We start from the raw sequence: 25,783 nt of genomic DNA, 5'->3' as shown, positions 1-25,783 counted from the left end.
TCTTACCATTAGGTGATCATTTACAATCATCAACTCAATGTATTTTGTTTCCTCTTCAACTTTACGTGGAATCTGACGAACCTGTGGAGAGAATGTAACGCTAAGAGAGTCTAACAATACAGAGAGAGTGTAGCTGGTAACAAACATCTGCACTTAGTGGCTTCCCTGCTTTAATAAACAGGGAATGAAGCCTCTGTTTAGAATATTTTTTTTTGAAACAAAATAAATGAGATAAACTAGCTACTTGTCACTATTACAACATTAAAAAATATATAGGTTTTATTATGGGAGTTTCTGATAAAACTATACGCAAAATGAGAAAAATTATTTTACCAACTTTTCATTTGTGATTAAGCAGTATTTAAAGATTTAAATACTACCTGAAGTAGGCATTGTCCAAGAGAACACTGATGAGTTCTCTTGGACAATGCCTACTTCAGGTAGGCATTGTCCAAGAGAACTCAGCAGTGTTTAGCTAACATTAGATACCTCTTTTTATATTAGCTGTATTGATACAGACATCTCATGCCAAACCAGCAGGAGCAGCAGGACTCCATCTGGACAAATTAACTCAACAGACATGAAACAAACTTGACGGCACGTTCCTTATAAACAAGCATATTGGCACATACCTGCCTTTTCCTTCTTTTGTGTCTTGGCCTTACAACAAAATTCTGTGATGTAGTATTCGCCTGCCAGAATTCTAAGCAGAAAACACAGACAAATACATGGAATATTTACAAAAATATAGCCCAGCAATTAGTGACCCTGATGCAACATGACAGAAGTATGGCATTCTTCAGCACTTCAGAAGCAGCAACAACTCATTTTTTCAAGTTTCCAGCTAGAAGGGAGGCAAGACTACAGATGCTTCCCAGTAACAGGGCTCTTATTAAAAACTCTACTAGTGATAATCTGGGTCTGTTGAAACAGATGATCTGTGGGTGTCACACTTCAGAAAGCACAGCAGATGTTCTATGCCAAAACTTCACCAATACTGGGCATGAAATATTATTAGCATAGTGCTTCCATGGAGTGAATCACATTTCCAAGAATTCAGCAGACATTCACAGAGCTCTTGCAATAGCTACCTAAATTAATAAGAAGAGCATGGAAGGCAGAATTAATGCTTTAAGACGATTATATTCACAAAGCAAAATATGTCAGAGTTGGGAGAAACCTTACAATATTTTGGCAATGCTCACTTACCAACACAATATTCCTCCCTGCTAATCCCTCTGCGTTTTTAACTTCTTAAATCTCTAATCATAAGCATCAAGTAGTTTATTCTTTTGCCAAATCCTTTTCACCAAATATATTACGAGCCTTCATGGAAAAGGACACATCATAAACTAAGGAGAAGATAACACTTGCTCTTTCCCTAAGAAGTAATTTTCCATTTTTAATTTTAGATTCATAGTCCCTGTCTCTCTTTTCTCTATGCAAAATAAAGCTCTTTCTTTATCTTGTATAAATGTGTTTTCTATTCGCATAACGCCAAGAAGATCTTTTTGATTCATGCAAATTAAATGTTTGCAGTTTCTTAGTTTGCAATAATGTCTTTCTCCTTTGACTGCTTTCCCTCTTTTGTGCTTTCTGCAGCTTTGGACATCCTTTCAAAACTTCTTTCAGTGTTTCGGTGATTTTACCAGTCCTGCAGAGAAGTAAATAGTCCTATAGTGTTTATAGGACACCCCTATAGTGCTATAGGATTGATGGAGCTGCGTAAATTAAGGGACTTCCAGTTCACATATCTTTGTACACAACTTCTGCTTGTTTTACAAATTCCTGACCAATTCAGTTTTGCTGGTGAGACAGGCAAGTTTCTCACAGCTTCACTTCCTGCTGTACATTAATTGTACAATTTCTGCATGAGGTTCAAAAATAGGATTAAAAAACATGCAGATAGGAATTTGAAGGGCTGCCAAATCAGAAAAATCTTAAAACACATAGCTGAGTTGCCCATCTGACAAGACAATGCCTGTTCTAAGTGATAATCTTAACCAAGAGTGGCAAATTACTAATAAGGCAAAGCAGGAAAACAAAGCATGACTAACTGGTATTGTCTTGGGTAAATGAGGGACTATGGTGTCATTTTGGTATGTGAGGTTTGCAGATATCTTTTCATGGAGCAACCTAGACAATCACAGGGTCTCTGCTTAAAAATGTTTTCATGGTTACACCAATGCACTTGAGGACTTTCTTTAGGAAAAAGACCAAGGATAAATTCAATCACACCCAAGCTCCTTATTTATTGCTTAAAGATCTGCAGACTCTTGAGCTTGCAATGATGACAAACTAGATCTTGGAAACCTTTTTACAATATTTTTGATTATGCTTTATGGATGTTAATTAGTTTAGATTCTGTTCTAGTGCCACACAACTGAATCTCAACCTGTCATTTTTGATTTTATAACATGCTTAATGAAACTGGTAAAAAAACCACTTTTTAATCAATAAAATAATAATTTACAGTATGTATATAGGGTCTCAGATAACTTTACCAGCAAAAGTGCTAATTTCACTCACAATCAGAAGTCAGTCATCCCTAAGAGAAATGATGCAGCCACTACCATTAACCCACATTAACACTGCCTTATATCTCACAAGATGGATACATGCACACAGGTTGCATTTCCAGCCAAAGACCCTTAGGCAAAAGAACACAACTAGCAAAATCACAGGAAATTTTGATAGTTGAGAGAGCCTAGCAGATATTTTGATGGGAATATATCGCCACAAAAATGTAATGAAGATTCACAAAATCATAGGATCATTTTGATTGGGAAAATATTGCTAAAATCAAGTCCAACCAAAAATCTCATACTGCCAAGTCCCACTAAATCATATTCCTGAGTGTTGTATCTACATAGTTTTCATGTCATCCCAAAAGAAAAGGACATCTGTTATGTATTATCTGAAAAACAGAACCTTTGATAACATATTGTTATCTAAAAACCATGCCAGGGCATTGTAGATCTCAGCAGAGACTGTGAGAAAAACAGTCTAGTAAATACAAGGTCAAATGCTCTAAGTGTGCCAAGTCATCTCCCCAAGTTTCCTTATTTAAAATTCTCATTATTCCTCAGACCATTGTAAAGTATAGTAAAATAAATTCTTTTCTGCAACAGCTTGTGGGGGTTTTTTAATACCCAGGCAGCAAAAGAATGTATAAAGTACATTGCTATTTAACTGGGATAGAATAATGTGTGCTTTTACTATCGCTGATATGAGTAATCCCTATCACTTGAATTTTTCCCCTTTCTAACACCAATATTGAAGCTGGTGATCTATCCAGTTCATTCCTAATGCAGTGGAAATGCTAAGTGGAAATCTTACCTTACACACACAGTCTTCAAAAGATAAGAGAAAAACCTTGACTTCAGGAAAAATCTCCTTGGGCCAGTCAAACTGATAAATTATGAGAGTAGCTATGATGATATATGCCAGCACAGTGCTTGCTACTGGTAATAATAATTTTGTTGTAGTACTTTCAAAAAATCGATCACAACAATACTAGTAGCAATTAACTGTAAATGTTAATTAAAGAAAAAAAGTCAAGACAGCAGTCTGACCTCTCCAGACTGGCAGGGAAGAAGCAGAGATACTGGTGGATCTCTCATCCTCTGGAGCTGTGACTGTGCATGGAAGTTGACTTACAGGCAGAGATAAATTGAACAATCACAGACAAAGAAAAATTGTGGGTTACCTAATGAGGATATAATATTATACAGGTACTGTAACTTTCACTACAGACATCAGAAACATAGTTTCAAACACTTTTGCAAAAACGAGTATGAGCATGTGGGAGAGTAGACTATGAATTAGAGTCTATTTCTCCAAACATGGGACCCTAAGCATCAAGTGATGGAAGATTAGCACCCTGTACCTCTCATCCTCATCACAAATTCTTGCATAATTGAGAAGACTAGCACTCTGCAACTGAATTTCCTTTTTAACCTTTTCTACAATCCTGTGATTCTAATTCAATCTAGATGGCAACATGTTCCATTATATCACATGCCGGGCTTTGTACAGCAAAGCCAGCAACTATTTATTTGTTATCTGTAGTAAAATCAAAACTGTACAAGCATGTCTGGATTTTTGTGGGAAAACAAATAAACAAAACAAGACAGCCGTAAAGCCCTAGTTTGACAGTTTTTTGAAAATCAAGACACTTTGGTGGAGGTGAAACTAGGGCATTTACTTGCAATTAATCCTTTTTCAGAATTTTAAAAGCAGAAAACAATTTTACTCCATAATCTTGAAAACAAAAAATTCACTATTAGGAAGTCTTATAAAACAGCTTATTGATAGTAAGTACCAACACTGGCAGTGTCTTAGTTTAACAATCTGAGATAGAAGATTTATTTTAAACTCAGCATTTAAACTTACATACAAAGATTGGGAAACTTATTTCCAATCTTTTTAGTTGTATGTCCTCAAGAAGATGTGATAGATGATGCACTCTATTACTTATTATTTGGCCTTATGTTCAATAAATTGCTCTCATTACACTATCATCTCTGCAAGCACAGGCAGCAAACATGGTATGTGTGTAAGGTGCAGGTACACAGGAAGTTTTGAGACACAGAAGTCAATGCCTTGCACAAAAGTGATGAGCCATTTGTGCTCATGTCCCTCCATCCCAACCTTGCCTCTACCTTGCCTGGGTAGAGTATCATCCCAGGTAGGGTATCATCCCAGGACAGGAGGCACCGAGCTGGCACACTGGTTTTGTTTGGATTCATATTCTTTCTTCAGAACTGAAATTAGGGCAACAAGATTGTAGCAATTTCCTTTTTTTTCACCCTTCTTTTCTCATTAGCTCCCTGAATGATTCTACTTTGCTTAACGATTGGCAAACATTCACAAACTGTGCTCCAGGGATGGACCCGTCTGTGTGTAGTACTCACCACCTTAAGATCTCAGATTCAAATGCTACCATAGGACAAATAGTTTGTAACAAGATAACCAAACATCTGTAACTCTCCTGAAGAAATCAGACTGGAGGTGGTTTCTACCAAAATGTCAGTGTCTACAAAGGACAGTTATGTTTACCTAGGATATGCGTTGTAGGGCAGGAAAACACATCTGTAACAAATCACTGACAGAATGGGGATATGTCACAAATACTGCAATTTTAGCTTCAATTAACCAGCCAACCTCTCAGAGGAAAACACATTTTTTAAAAAAAACTTTCTCCCTCCACACACAATATGGGCATTCATCATTACAAGCACTTGAAACCACTTCTGCCCCCAAATTCATTTGCACTGAAATGTGCAGCCCTCATCATAGCCACTGTGAAAGATGCTGATCAGACTGGAGATCTGAGTCACTGAGCAGAAATTACACTGGGCAATTTCTTGTCTCCCAGGCTTATGCTCACTCCATTGTACTCACCCTGTATCTCAAAACCAGAAAAACCCATGAAGAGTTATCAGCCACCATCAAGGTGGTGCTTATTTTCATCACCTCTAGGCTACCTCAGTCCTTTCCTCTCTACAGCTACCAGCACACAATCCAGACCCCAGACCACATGACCTGTTAAGAGAAACATGTATCACAACTTGAAGGACTAGGAGGGATTTCATTCATTAGATTCAGGATTTTTTCGTGACTTCAGATTCTTTTCCTGTGCTTTCACTGTTTCAAAAGGGGGGGGATTTTTCAGTGTTTTTTTTAAAATTTATTTTGGTAAAAGAAGGTATATATAACTATACTCTCAGAAGATGATCTATCAAATATAATTAACAAATTTGTCCTTAGACTAAAACACTCAATAAGTCATGAATACCAAAAAATCATACCAGATGGCAGGTCGACTGAAGGAAATTCAAACAACTTGGATTTGTAAACAGAGTGGAAATGGAAGTCATCCTGAAATAGTAAATAATTGCTCATATTACATCAGGAAAAATGAATCCATCTCATGAGCATTAAACAGACAATTCCAAAGGTTATTGTTACCCAACACATACCCCAGAGAACATGCAAGTTGCAAGGCACCATTGCTGTACATTCTTCTTTTCCCAACTGCAATGTGATGGCTTATGCCACATTTAACCACCTTTTATATCTGAGTACCTCAAACACAGTGGCTGAGCACACAGAGCTAGGCCAAAATTAGGCTCCCAGAACTGCTCAGGGAGAGTCAATGAAAGTCCCAGGAGCTACTGAACCAGAGTCAAGGATGAACCAGGAGGAGAGTGATGTAAAAAACCCAGAGCAGGAAGTGCCAGGGAAGGGGACTGGGCACTGACAGGCTCCAAGGGACCTTCCTCTAGTGCTGCAATGCTCTACAGCCAAGAGCTACAGAGCACACACCTAAAGACACATCACTGTCTAATTTTTGCAGGTCTGCTTTTGTCTGTGAAGATGGAGTCTCACATTTGAGGTAAATGAATTGGAACTGAGGGGATGGCCCTTTGGTCCCACGGCCTTATGCCTACCCTGTACCCATGGATGACTGTACTCAAAAAAACACAGCAGGACTACTGTAAGTTCTACTTACATCTGAAGTGTAGTTTTCATCTGGCTCAATAAGGTAAGTATGATTTCCATCATAGAACATCCCACTATCAAGAGAAGGAAATGTAAATACAGATTTAATAAACAAACACTAGTGCAACATGGAAGTAACTTCTAAAAGTTAATATACTTTAAAATTTTAAATATTTGGGAAAGGAAGAGTTTAAAATGGTTTCAGGAACTGAATGCAATTCTGGATCAATCTTTTGTTTCTTCACTTCAGAAAGAAAGATTTTCTCCTGTGGTGAAGCAGACTCTTTTTTCTTCCACAAACCTTCTCTACAGCACATATAAACACAAAATGGACTAATTTAACCAAGTGAAAATCCAGTTCAAAGCCCCCATTCCCATGCAGAAGATATGTACCTGCAACAGATAAATAAGGGACCTGTCTTTAGGAACAAGTTTTTGGAAGATATGCATAGCTTTCCCAAAATAAAAATGATATTTAATTGAATTGAATTATCCTTAGGTTTTAATGTTTTTTTTAATTAACTCTTTCCTCAGCATTTCATTTAAATAAAGTGTTGATACAAATATTACTCTGTAAGAGCAGAAAAACAAATGTTATTTCTTATATCAATACATTCTGATCTTCAACCAAACCAGAATATTTTTAAGTAACTTTTCCTTTACTGCAGAGGCATAGACACATGGGTGGGATTAGGTTGTATTAGCATGTCCCTTTCAAAGGGTCACTACTAAGGTGTTTAAGCTTGGCCCTAAACATGAGCTGTAAATTCAAATTCGGCACATAGCACACTACAACAACAGCATAAAAGTGAGATTATTTATTTACTTATGTTACTGTTAAAAACCCCCAAAGCAAACAGGAATTATAAGCAACAAAAGCAGATCCTTTTCTTTTTTCTTATGCAGCATTTTTATCAGCAAAATTGAGTAACCTGGGTTACTGACTGTATAACATATATCAAGTATGAGCATAACTACAATGTAAAGCTGCTCCACTTTTCAAATTACACGTGCCTATTCTTTTGAAATAAATTCTGTCTATACAGTTTAAGCAAAATATTCCAGCATCTGCTGGGGCTTCTTTGCTTGGAAATGAGATTGGGGAAGATCCTGTAGCTCTTTTTCAGTCAAAATTTCCTTCCCTCTAATTGTAAATTTAGTTGAGCAGGGTCTGCAAGCTGAAGCACTGTCAGCAAAGAGCTTATCGTGAGACTGCTGCTCCCAGCAGCACTGACCTCTGATCAAGTCACTCACCAGTGACAAGAATAATGGTCACAGCTGACCTACAGACCTGACCTGCCCACTCAAAGCATTCACGGCTCTTTTCCCACCGGCTACCATAGACCTAGTGTGCTCTGAATAAACCACACGCTCATGGGTCTGTTAAAGAGAAAGCAAAACATTTCAAAAGCCTGCAATTTGATGATGTCTGTTCTTCAGACAATGACATTTGTAGCCGTGGCAGTCGAGTTCACAGCAGCGACGGCAGTTTTTGCATTCACCACCAGCCGGCAGCAAGATCCCAGCCGTGCCCGCTGCCTGCGCCCGGCTCCCGGCCCGGGCTGCGAGCCGCGCTCGCACAGCGCTCTGACAGCCCAGCAAGCGCTGGCCTCGGCACTCACGCTCTTTCTTGGGATAACTCATAGGAAACCGTGGTTACTGCATATCCCACCAGAAACAAACAAAACAAATATCCAAGCAAAATGGCTTGCTCGAAGTTAAGGTGGCTGAGATATACTTGTCACTAGCCAAGCCCTTAAGAAGACATCCATAATTTCAGGTATTCTGTCAGCCAGATGTGATCGATTTAACTAATAAAAGGAAGGATACAAAGCAGACATTAGTAAAAGAAGAACTCATAACTTATGATTTAAAAACCCCAGCATTTTTTCACATGTATGAGTGTTTCTGTCGTTACTGGCTGAGATCTAGAGGTACTAACATGCAAAAGAGGAGACTGGCATGACCTTTAGAAATATGAAGCTTGTTATTATCTTAAAGGCATCTGTTCTGTCTTGTGTACTTCCTAAAATTCATGAAAGTAAAGCTCCTGTCCCGCAGACCTTACAGAAGACAACTCTGCCCAGCTACCCTTATTCCAGCAGGATGCTCCAAAGTCTGGTTGAAGCTAAGGAGCTCTGATTGCCAGTGTGAGTTTCTAGTAATTATCATTTAAAATCAGCTGTGTAGGAGCTAGTTGCAATGATGGAAATGCAGTGGCAGAGAATGTGAGTTTAATACAGCTCAGGAAACATTACTTTCCCATACTGGATGTTGGAAATACTGGCCTGATTATAGTAAGCTTGTGTCAAAGAACTCAGCTCAAACTTTATTATATCAGGGGAAAAACTGGAGGTGGGGTGGGGAAAGGAGACAGAGAGATATCTTTCAAGAGAGAGCTGATTTATACAATGAAAAAAAATGCATCATCTCTCATGTAACTTTAGAAGGAACCAATTTGGATATCAGGCCATTGAAGAATACAGAGCAGCAGAACAGTCAGTTTTAAGCATAAACTCACAGAAAGAGAGCAGGGAAAGACAAATGCAGGCTCTCCTTTGTTCCTGCTTTTTCTCCTAGGAGTTAGAAGGGGCCAAGACCTAATGGATCACTGCTAATGGAAGCCATGCAGTGCCTCAGGGTGCATTAGGAAGCTACTATTTTTAGGCTCACTGTCCATGCTTCAAACTAGGCTCAAGTTTCTTGAGCTGCACAGCTGTAAATCAGACAAGTGCAAGAATGCACTTAAAGTAAATCAGGCAAGTCTTCTGCATGCATTCTCCCCTTCATAACAAAGAAAGACACTATTTAAATAAAATACTTATATGACTGATACCAGAACTACAGAAAAATTGCACATAGACAATAGGCTGAAGAAGATTTCCATCAGCTAAACCCTGCTTCCACAGGAAAAGGTAAATTGTGTGATCTCCACACAGGCTCACTTGGTGCCATGCCTTTCAAGCTGATGTCAGTATTAGTAGTGCTGAGATCCTGTAATTCCCAGATGTGACAGGCACTTGATTGATCTGAAAACCTGACTAGCATCATTCAATAGTGCCAAAAGTAGACCATTCAATAGGTCCAAAAGCTGTACAATCCATACACAGCTTCATGTAACCTTCACTTGACAGAGGGTTTACTTATAAGCAAAATAAGGTACTTCAAATAAAAATTTTTGCACCCTCATACCTTTTCTTCTAGATTTTTCAAGATTTTACTATATGCATGGTATTACCCCATACACACAGGTTAAGGCCAGAAATTCTGTTAACAAAAATGGATAATGCAAGATAAATTCTAAAGTGAAATTTTCTTCGTAAAGATATTAGAAAAGAAAAAAGTATACATCATTATAGCAACAAGAAAAGAACACAATTTCCAAATAATTCATTGTTGTTTTTATTTTTGTAGAATAGGATGTTTTCAGCTACTTCTACTCTGCCATCTCTATAATAAGTTATCTTAAAACAATACCTGGCCACTGCCATTAGGTCTGAGTTTAGAAAAAAAAAGAAAATTCTGAAGATTTTTGATTACTTAATATTGGTGACAAAGTAGTAGGAAAATAAACAGGACTTATTTTACTATATACATGTATTATTTTACTATTAACAACTTGATTTGGCCTAAAAGAGCGACAAACAAAGATCAGTAAAAACAAAACAGCAGACTTACTGTAATCCATGGCATGTTGACAAGGCAACAAATGATACAGAATTTCCTCGAATTTTTCCCTGATAATAGCAATGTTCTCCTCCCTGAAATTGGAAATTGAGACTGTAAATCCATGGGACATTCCACAGCATCACACTTCATCTTGTCAAACACTGCTTTTTCATAAACACTTTCCCAAGCCATTGACCTGGCACCAAGAACTGACTATCACTCACATGGGTGTTCACCCCATCTTCTTTGAGCCTTGGTTTGGTACTTAGACAAACACCATCATCTTGACACTGTACACCAAATGGTGTATTTCACAATTTCAGTGTGAATCCCTGACAACCTGAGATGCATTTCAGTGACAAATTACTCCAGAAGTGCTCATCTTTCTTCACTGACTAGAAAAAGAGTTGGAAGTAGGGGGCTTAGACTCCACATCTGCTCTGCACATGACTACATCAGACAGGATGAACTCTGCTCCGAGGGTAAGGCAATTTCCTTCTTCTAAGTGGAAAGGTATGCTAACAAAATAATAATAATGCTTGATTGGAAAAAAAAAGACCAAAGCAGAAGTAGTCACTAGGACTCCAAAGCTAATGGAACCTCCAAGAATAACTAAGTAGTAAAGGAATACAATGAAAATGAATATTTACCTCTCCTCTTCTGCAAATAAAATGTATACCTTTCTAATAAAATCCAGCTGACTCTACTTAAAAAAATCCAGCCTGGTTTCACTGTAGTAGGGCTTTCACTGATAAGCCCTACTACACATGTGATAAATTTATTCAGTATTGCACAATATCAATATTTGTATACGAAATTAGAAAAACAATTCAAACATCCCTTAAATTCTCACTGGCATCTACTCTTCAGAATAACTTACCTATTAGTGTCTCACCAAATTCAGCTATGCTGTAATGCACTAACATTGGTTAAAGGACTATGAAGTAGATTTTCAGTACCTTTCTTTTTTAATAGCATTTATTTGCAAATACTTCTTCCAGGAAAGGAATGCATAATCTACCCAGCCTAATGTACCCAGCCCTGTGAATATTTATGTCCATTTACCAGAGGGAGGGAAAGGCATTACAATTACAGCTGTTTCAGAAGCCAGCAGTCACTTGCATGATGCATAGCACGGTCATTTCACACATCTGACATGAAATGCTTTTGCATTTTATTTTTCAAATACTAAAAAAAAATTTAATCAAGATCAGGCTAAAGGTAAGAAAATATGTAGGCTATGTTGGTGGTTTTGTGTTTTCATCAAGAGACCCTATTCTGTTTCCTACAAGATGTGGAAACTTGTTGAAAGCAGCTACAATCCATGGGTGCCTCTGGTTTGAGGTACACCCCTTTAAAGAGTACAGGAGCCTGTTTGTAAGAGCCCAGCTGTTCACAGGGAAACAGCCTTGATCTCAGCCTGGTCAAAGGAAGTCTTTGACCACACTGACCTGCAGAGTAGCCACCATGCTGCCCACCATGGGCACTCCTCTGCTCAGATGTCTGAAGGGAAACTGGTGCCACACAGGTAGTGTTTGACTCCTTGTCTCACATTGGTAAGAAGCTCTTGGGCTGACTCAGCCCAGGCTGCACCAAGGTGTGTCTGACAGCAGGTGTAGGACCCATCACCCCTGGGCCAGCATTTCCTATGACTATCCAGAACTTGGGACACAGATCAAGTATCAGTAAAAAGGAGATTGTTTCAATTTCTGCTTTGCACTCATGTAGATTTTAGCCACCAATATCCAAAGTTAATTTGATTTCAGAGAGACTGTATCCTTCTTTGTCTTTCCTGAAATCTTGGCTCATTTTCTCCATTTTATCTTCTTTTTCTACACCTATTTATTTCCTATATCTTAGCTACTTTAAGCTCTCTTGACTTGAGATTTTCTTTCTTTCAGTTGGTAGGGTGTCCCCCACTACAGGATCATGGAACTGCTCAGGGCTTTCAGGTCCTTTTGGAATATATGAATAAGAAGTAAACAAAGAGAGACACCAGTTAGCAAATAACAAAGCTAAAAATCAAACTATATGGATGATCTAAAACGTTATGAGAAACAAAATACTCTCTAAAGAGAATTCTTGAAGTAGTATTCCTGTAAAAGATAGAACTTGAATAAGTGCATGGATATGGAAATAATACTGAAAAGACCATCAGTAGGGAGTTGTACAGGCTTCTAGCTGTGGAAGGAATTTAGAGTAATTACACAAATTGGTTTGTTCTCAGAAAATGTAGTTAATATGTACCAGAAATAGAATCTCAGGATCCATTAGTTTGCAAAACTATGTCTTTTCCACCAGGAGGAACATTTTTTCATACTAAGAATCCAGACTGTGGATCAAAAGTGTGTTTTGATATTTCAAATGAGAATCAAATAAATGTCCCATGACAGTACCTCCAAATTAATTTATTCTGTAATAAATCCATGGGAAAAAAAAATGCATACAGATCCAGAAAAGAAAAGTATACCAAAAACAGCTCTAAATTCTTGTCTGGGAAAAATACAGTTGAGATACATGAATTCTACTCTATTTAGTCAAATCAATTCAACGATCTACCAGAGTTCATGGTAATTCTGGTGGAGATAGAAACACAACTCTGCTCTCAGACTCAGGGACCAGTTCTTATCACTACAAAACATTCCTTTCTATATGCTAATATCCAGGAGATATTTTTTTATTTATGTACTTATGTTCCTATCATTATAACATAAGTCACTGCAAACCAGTTAATAAAATTAGGCTAAAAAAATTATTTTTACTTATTTAAATGAAGATAGTTCTTTTCCAAGTACTTGATGCATGCAATTGTCTGATGTGCTTAAAGCATGGTGCTAATAACACCAAGGTTCTGGGATTGACCCCTGTATGGGTACTTAAAGCCACAAATTCTGAGAATTGAAGTGTTCAGGAAACCACTGGATGTGGCACTCAGTGTCATGGTTTAGTTGGCATGGTGGTGTTCGGTCAATGGTTGCACTTTAAGAACTTGGAAGTAATTTCCAACCTTAATGAGTCCATGATTCTGTGGTTCAGTACTGAGAGTCAGGACACATGAAGGCACTCTACAGTGAAGGGCAGCTTTTTTCAAGCACGTGTAATTTTGGGCAAGAAGTTTACTGTTGTTGCTTCACTATAGTGCTGAGGCTGAAATTGTGCTGGGTTTGACATGTACTAAACCTGTTTGATAGCAGGTAGTGCCATAAAATGCCCTGTGTTAGAGGAGAAACCACAGTATGTGAGAGACTTAAGACCCCCAAACACTAAATATGATCATTATCTCTATCTTGTTTTTCTCTGCTCTTGGAAATACTCCCTGAAGGACTGGGGTTGTCTCACTTATCTACTGGTATCTTCAGCAAGCTCAAAAAAGAAAAAAATCTTCATTTTTTTTCCTAAAAATATTCTGGTCCCATATGATAATTAAGACTTCCCTTAAGAGTTGAAATTAGCACCAACTACAGTCAAGTCCAGAACATCAAGGGTCTTTTGTGAAGAGCTACTGGCTTCCTGTAGCTAACAGAGCCTCTCTCTGTTCTCTCAAAAGCAATAATTGTCCATCTCAGCAAATCAAATCTCCACACTGGCCTTTGCCAGCTACTGGGGAATGGTTCAGTGTAAGATGAGAGGAAATCAGACCCCTCTTCAACATATGCCAGCCATAAGTCTGAGCAGCACATTTACCCACTTCTGCTCTAAAATTGAACCTGGTCACTCCAGAGTCTGGGAGAAAATTAGGCTAAATGTCATCTCCCGTGAGACATGGTCAGCCTGGTGACAACAGCTGTGACACAAACCTGCAACACACATTTGCCTGCAAGGCAAATTTTCTGCCAATGCCCATAGCACTCTGCTGTCCATTTCCTTAGATCAGTAAGTTGTTCTTCCTGCATGAACTTTGTCGACATGAGGGACAACCTACTGGTGCTGTCTGAGGGCAGTACAGAAAATAGAGATTTTTTACAAGAAGTTTATGCATTTGGAGAGATAAAAATGTAAGAACATCCTACACAAAATAAACAAAATAAAAACCAGTCTGACCCCTGGGTCAATTAAAACAAGTTAATCATTATTATAGTTCTCAATTCATAGGATAGCCTTCATCTTGATGCTTAAGTTGGATAATTCTAGCAAAATCCTGAATTAGGGCTATTTACCCTGTGAATTGCTATTATTAATCTCTAACCAGATGCAACTCTTTTGCCCAAGTCAGTAAAAGTCTTCTTGCAACCTCTTGGGTACATAGCATGGCAAAGATACTAAAAAATAGTAAGAAACAAATGTCAGCAATGCAAATAAAATCTGTTCCCATTTTTATCCTTTAAGATAGTTTGTCCCTTCTTTGAGAGGCATCAGCTGCTGAGCAGACACAAAAGAGATGAAAAACACCTTAACCAGTACTCATAATAAAGGGTGAAATAAGTAAAGCAAAAGAACAGCCTGGACAGTCATTAATGGCAGTAGTTCACTCTTCTCTGCAGTCACAGTGCAGAAAGCATCTGCTGACCATACACTGGCAGGGTTTGTTATTTGCCTCAGAGACACTATGACCTTCCCAGGGGAGGAAAATAAGGATGCATATTCATCTGCTTTCTGCATTGGATGTCCAAGTAAGCCATTTTCTGCAGTTAAGAGAGGTGCTAGCCAGTAAAATGCATGCAACAGTCAGGCACTGACCTTAAAATTAATACCTTCCTTCTCCTACATATTCCTACTTTAACACTCTTTAATCCACAGGAAAGGAGATTGCTGGTTTAATTCAAATCCTAGTAACATATCTCCCTCTCTCCTTGCAGCAGAAAGTTCCCAAAAGGCCAGCTAAGGCTCAAGCCACCTTTCTGTGAATGCTAGATAATGATGAGCTGCCAGATAATGATAAGCTGTTTAAAGGGCTACCCATTGAGGGGCCACCAGTTACAAAAATATATAACTAAGGCTGCACGATCATCAGCAAAAGGAAAAGAAAATGCACCCTTGCCTGCTGACTTTTATGGCAGAAAACAGCTTGTTATGAATGGGTTTCTATTAGTAAATAGAAGAGTCAAAATGGCACTTTGACCTGTGTAACTGCAATGAGAGAAAACATCTTTTAATTGACACGTACTTCAGCCATTGGCAGGGGCCCTGCTGTGCTGAGCCCTGAGTTCAACTCTTACTCAGCTCAGTAACAATGCCAGGGACCTGGCACCACCTCTTTGCAGAGTAGTTTCTGGACTGCAGTCTCCTTAAAGCCAAATGTTCCAAAACTGAATGGTGCCCTCCCTTTGTAGGAGGATGGCTATCAGATGTGCTCAAATAGCTCAGAGCCGACACGCTCTGGTGACATTAGATTATAAAGCTGTTTCAGTTTCTGAAATCAGAGATATGGATTCCAAAATTAGGCACAGCCGCTTCTGAGCCTGCTCCACAAAATGCCCATGTTTAAAGACTGTTGGCAGCACTCTGAACAAACAGAGACACACGTGTATCTGACAGGATCCTGCACGCAGGCGACTCGCTCCAACTGCCATCAGTGAGTCACAGCAGGAGCCTTCAGCAGATGGCACAAGATATCAGCCCAGCTTCCCAGTTCAGAGGCCAAATGAGGGTAGTGTTTACTGCCCAGTAGCTATGAGAGAAGATGCCCCGCAAAACACTGCAGGGTGTGGACAGAGAGCTCATGCCAACGCAACACCATCTGCTCTGGAAGCTGCCTTGGCATCTGCTTGGAAAACAGACTCTTGACTTGCCTTGACTTACTTTAGTGTTAGGGGAATTTATTTTTTATTATCAGCTGCCAGGCAAAGATGAGGCAGAGGAGAAAAGGTTAGCTCTTCCTGCCTACTCTGCTGCTGTCTTTAAGACATCTCTTGTAGCAGTGGCTAGTGTCTCTCAGTGGTGGCATACAAGTCATTTAAATGCTAGTCATTTTGCCCCACTCCTGAATTCCTGTTCCAGGGAAATGGAAGCAAACATTGTAAGGGACAGTATGAAAATTCCTTGTAATCTATGCATTCTAATCTGCCACATCAGCTCACCAGTTTATGCCAAGTCTGAAGCCAAGGTGTAAGAATGTGATTTACAAGATTACTATAAACACAACACCTACATGGATACCAATCAATCAGCAGTACAAATGTTCTGAGGAAAATAGAAAACAAAACAACCCTGATATCTTATTGGCTCGTTATTTCTGAATGACAGAACTTTTTCCCTAAGTGAAAATTCACAGAGCTTGAGGCTGTGTCTAGAAACATTAACATTATAATACAGGGCCAGTTTGGTATCCATAGAGAACAACAGACATGTCTAGGCAAAGCTACTTACAGGAGTGAAGATGAAGAAAGTAAAGATGTCAAGCTAAAGCACACTGCATGGGAGCACTTCCTTCAGAAGTACAGCAGCTTCTGTTTGCTTAGCTTAACTCCCCCTCAAAGGGATTAAGTTAAATCCAAAAATATACTTTTATTTTTTAATAAAGGCATCTACAAAGTGATTTGATGTCCTTTAATGTTATAGCAGTAATTAATTTCTCTCAGCCATACTCAGTCCTCGTACGGTCTGGGATTGCAGAGCACTTGGTTGCTACCACTCTCTGGCTATGGATGCCGTTTGTTGTTGCAGCTCATGGAAAATAACTCATGAGGTGCACAAAGTCAGACAAGATTTTTCTGCAAGTCCAAGCTGTCCTCCTTCTGGAACAAGACAAAACTGCAGCAGAGCACTCAAGAGGTGACTCCTGATGGTCACACAGTCGCTTGACTTGTCACTTCAGCAGAACCACCCACCATCACTGAGGTCCACATCCACAGTGAAATGGACTTTTTAATGTACAATGAAATGTACTTTTTAAGCTCTGGAAGACTTCCACTTTCTGACATTTTCCCCTGCAGGACGAGTTAAACCCACAAGATTTTTAATTTTTTTTTACGTCACAAAGAAAAGGGAGACAAGATAATTAAACCTGCAAAATCCCACATGAATCATGATCTGGGATTCATTCTGGTGTAGTATATTCAAAACCATGACCTGGGAATGACTCCTAATATGGAAAGCTATTACTTTTACTTTTCTTCTCCCTGGTAGCAAAATGTATGTAAAAAGTAAGCTAGTAATAACAGGGAGAAATTAATAATTAATAATAAAAAATCTACTGTAAATGTACATTAAAAGTGCCAGCTGCAGGATCATTAGGTCAGGCAAATGCACTATGTATGAGGGCTGATTATCTGGCCCTGGTATCCTATATGGATACTATGGAGGACACTATGTTTTCGAAACCCCAAATGGCTTGCTTCAAGAATTGAAACAATGCTACAACAGGAAAGTGAAATCTATCTCAATGCCTATTGACTTAATGTGACAGCATGACACTACTGGAAAAAAAAAAAAAGATGTCCAGAGTAACTGAAAACACACAGAAATTAAAAATTTTTTCAACTCTTCATTAAGACACATTAATTCCAGTCAAAACCTAGAGGAAGCAATTTGACCAGTGTACTCTGGGATCAGTTTGCTTCCATCCTGCCATTATGTTCCACTACTACACTCTAACCTTCCCCTTTTTGTGGAACTTTCAATTTATGACCTTTCATTGTACAGTACAAACACCTATAATTAGTCCCTAAGTGTAAGAAGTTGCTATTTGTTCTATCTGGTTTTTTATTTACTTCATTGGTCAAAAGATAGTCATTTTTCCAGCTGATCCTTTTTTGCACTGCAATGCTTCTCAGTTTTGCACTGTTGGCAAATTTCATTCATATACACATACTTTTTTTTACTGAAGTCATTAATGAAAACATTTGATGAGAGCACTCTGAAGATCAACCTTGCAGGAACCCTCTGCTAAACTGCATCAGACACACAGACTCCCCATCAGATCTTCTTCAGTTAGTTTACTGCTATCACTAAAATATAGATTATGGCCTAGATTTGTTAGTAGTTTGCCACGAGGCCAAGAGAGCTCTGTTGAGGGTGCAAGAGAAAGGAGATCTGACAACATTACAGGAACCCTTATTCAAAGTCCTCTCTCAAACAAGATAGAGAGTGATTTTTCTGATAATAACAGCTTCTCCAGTCTCTGGACACAGCCAAAAAAACTCTGCCAGAAACAGGCATATATAATTCCTGCATTATTTATGATTTGCTCCTCTTCAGTTTTCATCAGCAGGTTGTGCAAGTTTCAGGTAGAACTACCCACCAGCCCCAGGCTCCAGCCTCCCAGGGGCTGAATCTTCCTGCACTCCCATCCCATCCTCTGCCAGCCCACCTGGCACTCCTCTATTCAGGAGAAAATGTAATCCCTTACAGAAATGCCTCTTTAACATACAGGCTTCCCTGGCAACTGAAACACCTTCCCCTTTGGTTAAAAAATGGTGAATTACCAAAGCTTGAAGAATAACAAGAAATTCTTTTCAGACAGTGAGTTCCCTAACTGGAAGACGATGCTTTCCAGTCTTGCTATAAGACTGGAAAAATAGCAGTCAATTGTTAAAATAACCTTCTCACTGTGAAGTGTTTCATCTGGCTGCACCACAAATTATTGTAGACTTATGATCAGTTCCTACCTGTGAGATGATAACACTGAAATGTTGGAATGCCACTTGGACAAGGTCTCATCAAACACAGACACAGGTGTGCACAGACACACACTGCCCTCGATCTAGAGACTGTACCTTAACAACTGCTCAAGCAGACCAGATGTGAAGGAGAAAGTTGAACAGAAAAAGCAATATCTACCTTATCAAGGGTACCCAGGCTCCTCTGGTCTTTCAAGATTTTTATATTTTTCTCCCTTATGCATCATTTTTCCTCTAAAAGGGCATTTAATGAGCCCTTTTTTTCCCCTCTTGTGCAGAAGCATTAAAATAGCTGTAAGCTACAATAACAGTCATCTTGCACACACTACTAGTTAAAAAATGCGCACAACACAATGACTATTTTGCAAGCTAACAGCTCTGCTTTGCTGTGCAGCATTAAAATGCATTTGCCCCAAACCCTCCATTGGCCAAACTACAATGGTGGCCCCTCTGCTGGGACCCCCAGAGAGCAGGAGGCTGTGCTGGGGCCCCCCAGCTGGACTGGACGGCTCTGGGTGCATTGAAAAAAGCCCAGTGGGCACAGTCTGAGCTCTGCAGGGCCCAGCAGAAGGGCTCAGCACAGCTTGGGACACACAGCCACCCAGCAGTCCTAACCCCCAGGACAAGCCTGGCCAAATCTCCTCTGTTAATGCTACAACAGAGAAAAAACAGTACCTAGCATTTGATATGTCTCCATTCATGCTGTTCAATGCTATCACAGGAACATGCTGCAAGGCTGAAGCAAAAAGCAGCTGTTTATGCTGTAAGCACTCTCGCTGTAATTTTGTGCCCATAATGCACATGTTGTGTTTACACCACCACACTCAAGAATTTCAGACTTTAAGGAGTGCCTATGAAATATACTTCCTTCTATAGTCATATTTTTAAAAGCCATCAAAATTTCCTGGTATTTATCTACCACATCTGTACCTGTGCAAGTTTTCTGACTGAATTATTTTCACAGCTTAATCTTATTCAGAAAGCAATTTCCTAAGAACCCACAGAAGTGTCCATTGTTTTGGGAGAATACAAGCCGAAACATTTATTTCTACACACTCAGAAGAGGAAAACTGAAACATTCTATTGAGAAAATATCACTGAATAGATATCAGTTGTTTCTTCTGAGGGTGAAAAATCCAGCAATGTGAATTACTCAGCACTGTAGCCAGTTTTTGCCTTTCATCTCACTGACAGCATCAGTGACAGAATGACAACCAAAAAAGAGGGAGAAAGAGAGATAAAAGGACACACAGATATATTGCAATAGCATTAGGTGTACACAGGTTGAGTGTTGATGTGCTATGAGCATAGGATGGTCTGGAATGACACAATCAGGAAAAGGCAATGCCAAGAAGGGTTTTTCTATTTCTTATTAATTGATTATTCTCTTTGCTACCAGAGGGAATTTAGGCCAACACCCCTGCTTTCCTAGTAGAGATGTGATGTACAGTAAAGGAGGGTGTGGGGGAAACACTGAAATAATTCAAACATCTACCTCCTTCTGTTTTTCTTAGGCATTGCACACTGCTGCTGGCTTAATAAGAATGTCTTAGGTACTGCCTAACTGTGCCAAATTAACAAGAAACATCTCCTCTGCAGCAGCTAAATGCTGGCACCCTGCAAAAACATTTGTAATATCTTTTCACCTTCACAATGGTCTAATGTATTAATAATTATGCAGAAACCAAATGTAATGCAATGTCTTCTTATGATAAAAAGGTTTGTTAAACTGAGGACTCTTCTCACAGTAAAAACCCCTTTGCTATTAAAATGTGGTATTTTTTATGGTATAAACATTTCTCTCTTCCCCTGCCCCCCTCTCCTCTTTGAAGCATCCTCAGTAATGGCAGAAGATCCATATGTATTTTACAGCACAGGAAGTTTTACTGGGAGGGAAGGAGAGGGGGAGGAGTGGCAAAAGTAGTTATCAACTCCACATCCCATATGAGCCAAGGCAGGATCTGCTTTCCAGACACATTCCCAAACTGCTGCACGTACGTACAGCTGCCTTCACACCGTGCCTCAAAGCTCCTCCTTCTCCCACTCTGCTGATGGCACAACAGCAGCACTGATGATTTGTGTGTCTGGGCAGTCTTCTTGCCCAGAGAAATGCAAGGGGGAATGTGCATGGAGATTTCAAGATAGACCTCTCTGGTAAGAAGGCCAAGAACAGAGGAGGCCATCTCGCTGTACGAGCAGGCTGGCCCAAAACCTGCAGCTGGCAGTGGATAGCAGATGGACATTTTCTTCCTGGCACCATTTCTCCCACCAAAGCAGCAAGAGAGATGTTGCCAGGCCGCCTCTGTCTCTGCCTGCAGCCCAAGATAAACTGCACAGAGATGGGTGAAGAGCAGTATGTTGAAGCAACTGATAGAAACCTGTCTCCTTTCTGAAATATCTCTCCAGCTTCTGCTTTGGAATACGCTGCACAGTGGAGTGCATATTTTGTGATTTATCCATAAGTTGCACCCTTTTACTAGCTGTTTTTAAATAAGTATCTAAGTGATATGCACAATCCCTAAAATCCAATATAATAATTATGTTACCAGTTATGGTAAACAATTCCCACAGTGACCAAAGGTAATAAATCACCATCATGGAAATTTCTTATAGTTGCAATAAGATTTTCAAAACATTTGATGTAAAAGCAAAGCAAAGAGATACTGACAGTCTTTTCAGAAATCATTCAACAGACAAACAAAGCTCTTAAACGAACTGACAGGTGCTCTGAAAAATACTGTCTGGTCAGAGGGAACCAGATTTATTTTTAAACAGCTACTGAGTACTGAAATCAGCCTCACCCAGCGTCTGGTATTAAAGTGTACTCGGTAGCCTGCACTTTTCCAAAAATCTTTTGGTATCTGAACTTTGATGAAAATGTTCCCATGTCTGTGGCCACCAGGCTCTTCTGACATTTTTCACAGCAGCTGCTTCCTTCCCTGCCAATCACACACACTCAGATGCAACAAAACAAGCAAAAACCTTACATCCCCTTTCCTAGCATGCTTCCATAGGAGTCCTGTCTGCAGAACTTCTGGAGCAGTGGAATAGCAGGGGCAGAGGAGCCCACCTGTACAGCCCAGCCACCCCTGCACCCCTGCCCATGGCACAGGGCAGCATGGGGAGGGAAACTCACCACTCGAGCAGCAAACCTCTCCTTTGTAGTGCAGTCTTTGCATCCCTTTCACTCCCAATTCAGCTCACCTCAAGTATCAAGCTCAGTGCAGCAATGATAGCTCTCTGCTTCAGGCAGGTTTGAGAACACTGTGCAAGGCAGTGATAGCCACCCCTGAAGGTATACCCTGACCCTGGCTCAGCACCTAAATCAAGGGGGAATAATCTCTGGGACCCTTGAGGCTGGCAGCTGTTTTGCCCACAACATTTTCTGACCCCAATTCTCCCATCACTTCCCCATTCAATTAAACAGCACTTAAATATGAAGAGCAGCTGATTTCAAACATTTCCTTGCTTGATTAAGGCTTGCTCATCAGGAACAATTCAGTGACAGGGCTTGGATGGATTAACTTAACTAACTTGCGTATGTATCTTAATGCCGACAAATGGGTTGTTTTTCTCTTATTAATACCAGCTATTATCTTTATTTCTGCTTTGACTCATATTCTGAACCTCAGTCAAGCGAGACTTCTTGACTGCAGAACAGAAATGAGAAATTAGTCTTTACAATTTAATGGAACACGTATGTGTTTGCCTCAGTCTGATAATGTATGCAGACTATTATCTTGATAATAGTGGGAGAGCAGACTTCCTATTTGCAGATGACAGAAGGGAATAAACCAAAGGAAATTTGCATCTTCAGCTGTCCAGTGGATAAAGGACTGCTTTGCCCATTTCCATTTCCACTTCCACTTTCACACTGCAGAGATTAATGCATTTGTTTCAAAGTATTTAGATTATCTCAGATTTAATAAAACAATTTGGGGGATTTCTCTTAATAAAACGTAAACTTTGAAAAAAATTTTACCTAATATTTACTTGATAGGCAAATTTAGAGTTTCCATTTTGTACCATATACAATACATTTCTGAACACTCCATGCAATCTACAGTAATTGATACAAAAATTATAGCTGAAATCTACAAAATAAGCCCTAAAAAATAGAGGGTCCTCAATAAAAATATCCCATGTTGCATGTAAAGAACAAAGCACTTCTGCAAAGGCTGTGGGACATTTCACACAAGACAACAGCAATAAATAGCACTTTGTAGTCACTATGCCAACAAACACACAGAGAAAAAAACCACACAACTGGTGACTAGATATTTGGAAATACTATACAGTAAATATTGCTGTTCTCAAATTTACAAAGAAGCTCAAAACATACTAAACTTGGGATTTGGTACAATGAGAAAATGCTATCTACCAAAAAAAAATATTTTCTTCAATAAGTATCAAAAGTGAAGTATACTTACTAGCAAAAAGAACTACTATGACTATATTTTTCATGGATAACATTTTGATTTAAACATTAATGTGCTAAATTTGAAAATGGAGTGTATTTGCCTTGTTTAAAGCCAAAAGTTAGAAAACATGAAACATGCTTGCCTCAGAGTAGTAAAACCAATCACTTGAAAAATCAGTTATCTCTCCTTTCACAAAAATATGTGAGTTTTCATGAACATCAAAAGCCAAGCAAATTTAGAAAGAGAAACATAAAAAGAAATTCTTACTTTAACTTCCACTGTCTTCCCACCTTGCTCGATATGCCTCTCAAGATATTCAGAAGACAGCAGGTCACTGCAAGAAGACAAAAAGAAGAACCATAAGCCTTGTGCACGTGTTCTTGTACTCCCTCTCAGCAAGCACTGAAAAGACATTACATTTGAAAAGGGCAAAACCTGCAGGATACTTTTCCTAAAACGTTCATAAAAATCATTGAAACAACCATGTCCAATGGAGTTACACAGTGCATGGGATATACTGATTTTAACAGCAGAAGGTGGGACAAGGAAAACTGAGGGGAGTTTCTTCATGGAAGCTCCAAACCCAAGCACGGACACTGATTGTAACTGGAGGGACTCTTCTATTTGCTGCTAAAAGCAAACAGCACAGAAGTTAGGTGAACTTCAAAATACTCAAAAAAGCAGAAGGATGGGACACCAGTTGGAATCTGAGGGAAAACAGCAGCTGTATGGGCAGGTGTCAAAGGACACAATGGGACAACAATGCCATCACCTTGTAAGACTGACATGGTGGGCTCAGATCCACACTGCACGGGCAGGCAAAGCCGTGGGCCCCAGGAGCTGCAGCCCAGGCAGGCTCCCAGCACAGATGAACACACTCCCTGGGAGCCCTGCAGCTCTAGCAATGCCAGAGGAAAAGGCTCTGGGCAAGAGCAATCCCAGCCTCCAAGTACACAAGGACTTGGAACAAACACCAAGGAGAAAAAACAATCAGACCTGAGGCAAATATATATAAATTAAATGCAGGCTGTATTTACTAAGCCATTCAAATGCTAAACCAGTCAAATCATCTTCCTCATAGTTATTTTCTAGTCAGGCAAACCACGGAATCACAGAATTGGTAAGATTGGAAGAAACCACATTATCTACATTGTAAATTTCACTAAGCAGGTTCAAAGACCACAAAATTTTACTGAGATTAAATCAGTATAACATCTTGCTATTGTTCCACCTCAGTGACAATTAAGCTGGAAGAGATGATGAATTGGTAAAGAAGACCTGGAAAGAGGCAGGTTGGCCATTGGGGCAGGAGGCAGTGAGTACAAACCTGCTCAGCAGATAAGGCAAAAATTTAGTATTTCTCCTTCAAATAGCAAAACACCTGAGCATAGACAAGAACTGACCTGATGAGGGAGGGCAGGAGAAGCAGAGCAGCTCCAGGGCAGTGGCTGCTCAGCTTTTCAGACCTTCATCCTGGCTAAACAGGCAGCAGGACCATGGACATTTTTGCTCACAGAGACATTGGTGACTACCCTGAGTTAGCCCCAAGCAGGACAAAGCTGGAAGTATGGATCCTCCAATATCATCCCTAAAAAATGCCAGCTTGATATTTGCATTAGTTACCTAGCACAAAACACAGGAGCATTCCAATGAAATAAGCTGATAACATTAAATTGGAAAGCATGGAAAAAGATTGAAAAAACTCCCATAGGAAAGACCTGGATGATCTTCAGGACTGGTTATTAGAAATAGGATCAAATTCAATTGTACAAACAGCAAATTTATGCACTTAAGGGCTGGAGAGAATTTCTATTACATTTTTTGGAAGGCCTGGTTTATAAGGAAGAGAGACATGACCACACTTGTTTCTGGCAAAATGATTTGGCAGATCAATAGAATGTCTTCCTGGAAAACACAACTGTCATCCCAGAGTACATCAAAGAAGATGTATTTCCAGTCAAACTGAGGCATGAGTAATATCATTGCCCAAAGGAGACCTCTTTTCAAATACTGCAGACAGGTACTGGACAGCTTTGCTTACAAAGTTCCATTACCTGGAAACACAGAGAGGCTCCTGAAGTCTAGCAAAAAATGGAGTTGTGAGGGAATGTCAATGCACTTCAACTTACACACCACGATACAGGAGCAACTAATTGGGCTGTAGAAGATACTGGCAAAATCTCAAAGGCATAAGGACTGTCAATGAGCCAATGGAAATTGGATGTTAAAAAAAATATTTTGTATCTAAGTGTAAGGGACAGGCAACAAAATGAGGGTTGCTAACAAATTTCTGAATGGGAGCAGCAGTGGGACAATTGGCCAGGGTGGTGGCCTTTCCTCTGACTCAGTGAGTTCACAGCTGGTCACTGCTGAAAGCAGGAAGTCTCAATGCCCCTCAGGAGCAAGCACTGAACCAACCTTGTGTCAGCACAAACACTCATCAGAACACTCTTGGTGCCAGAGCTCACACTCATCTTGGAGTCAGCACTGGCATTTATCAAGGTACACTCGGGAGGGGTCAACAAAACCATGGGTTTGCTGCATAGGTAACTGAAATCCCTTGACAAGAGGTACAATCAGCTCCAGAGCTGGTGCAAAGGAAGGAATGAGCAGCTCTCAATAAGGGTG

General features: G+C 39.6%; 1 protein-coding gene across 1 annotated transcript in view; it reads right to left on the bottom strand.

Moving 5' to 3' along the window:
- ADAM22 (ADAM metallopeptidase domain 22) overlaps positions 1–23,479 on the bottom strand; it is a 70,047-nt gene extending 46,568 nt beyond the window's left edge. The window contains exons 1-6 of the mRNA XM_050970572.1: positions 23,423–23,479; positions 10,186–10,268; positions 6,518–6,581; positions 5,814–5,883; positions 633–703; positions 7–81 (exon numbers count right to left, since the gene is read on the bottom strand). Coding sequence (XP_050826529.1) covers positions 7–81; positions 633–703; positions 5,814–5,883; positions 6,518–6,577 — 276 coding nt within the window. The 5' untranslated portion in view covers positions 6,578–6,581; positions 10,186–10,268; positions 23,423–23,479. The remainder of the gene's footprint in view (positions 1–6; positions 82–632; positions 704–5,813; positions 5,884–6,517; positions 6,582–10,185; positions 10,269–23,422) is intronic.
- Positions 23,480–25,783: the final 2,304 nt, after the last annotated feature.

Source organism: Serinus canaria, chromosome 2, assembly GCF_022539315.1.
Source record: "Serinus canaria isolate serCan28SL12 chromosome 2, serCan2020, whole genome shotgun sequence".
NCBI lineage: Eukaryota > Metazoa > Chordata > Aves > Passeriformes > Fringillidae > Serinus > Serinus canaria.
The sequence above is the reverse complement of the archived record's forward strand: the minus strand, read 5'-3'. Positions and strand labels throughout refer to the sequence as shown.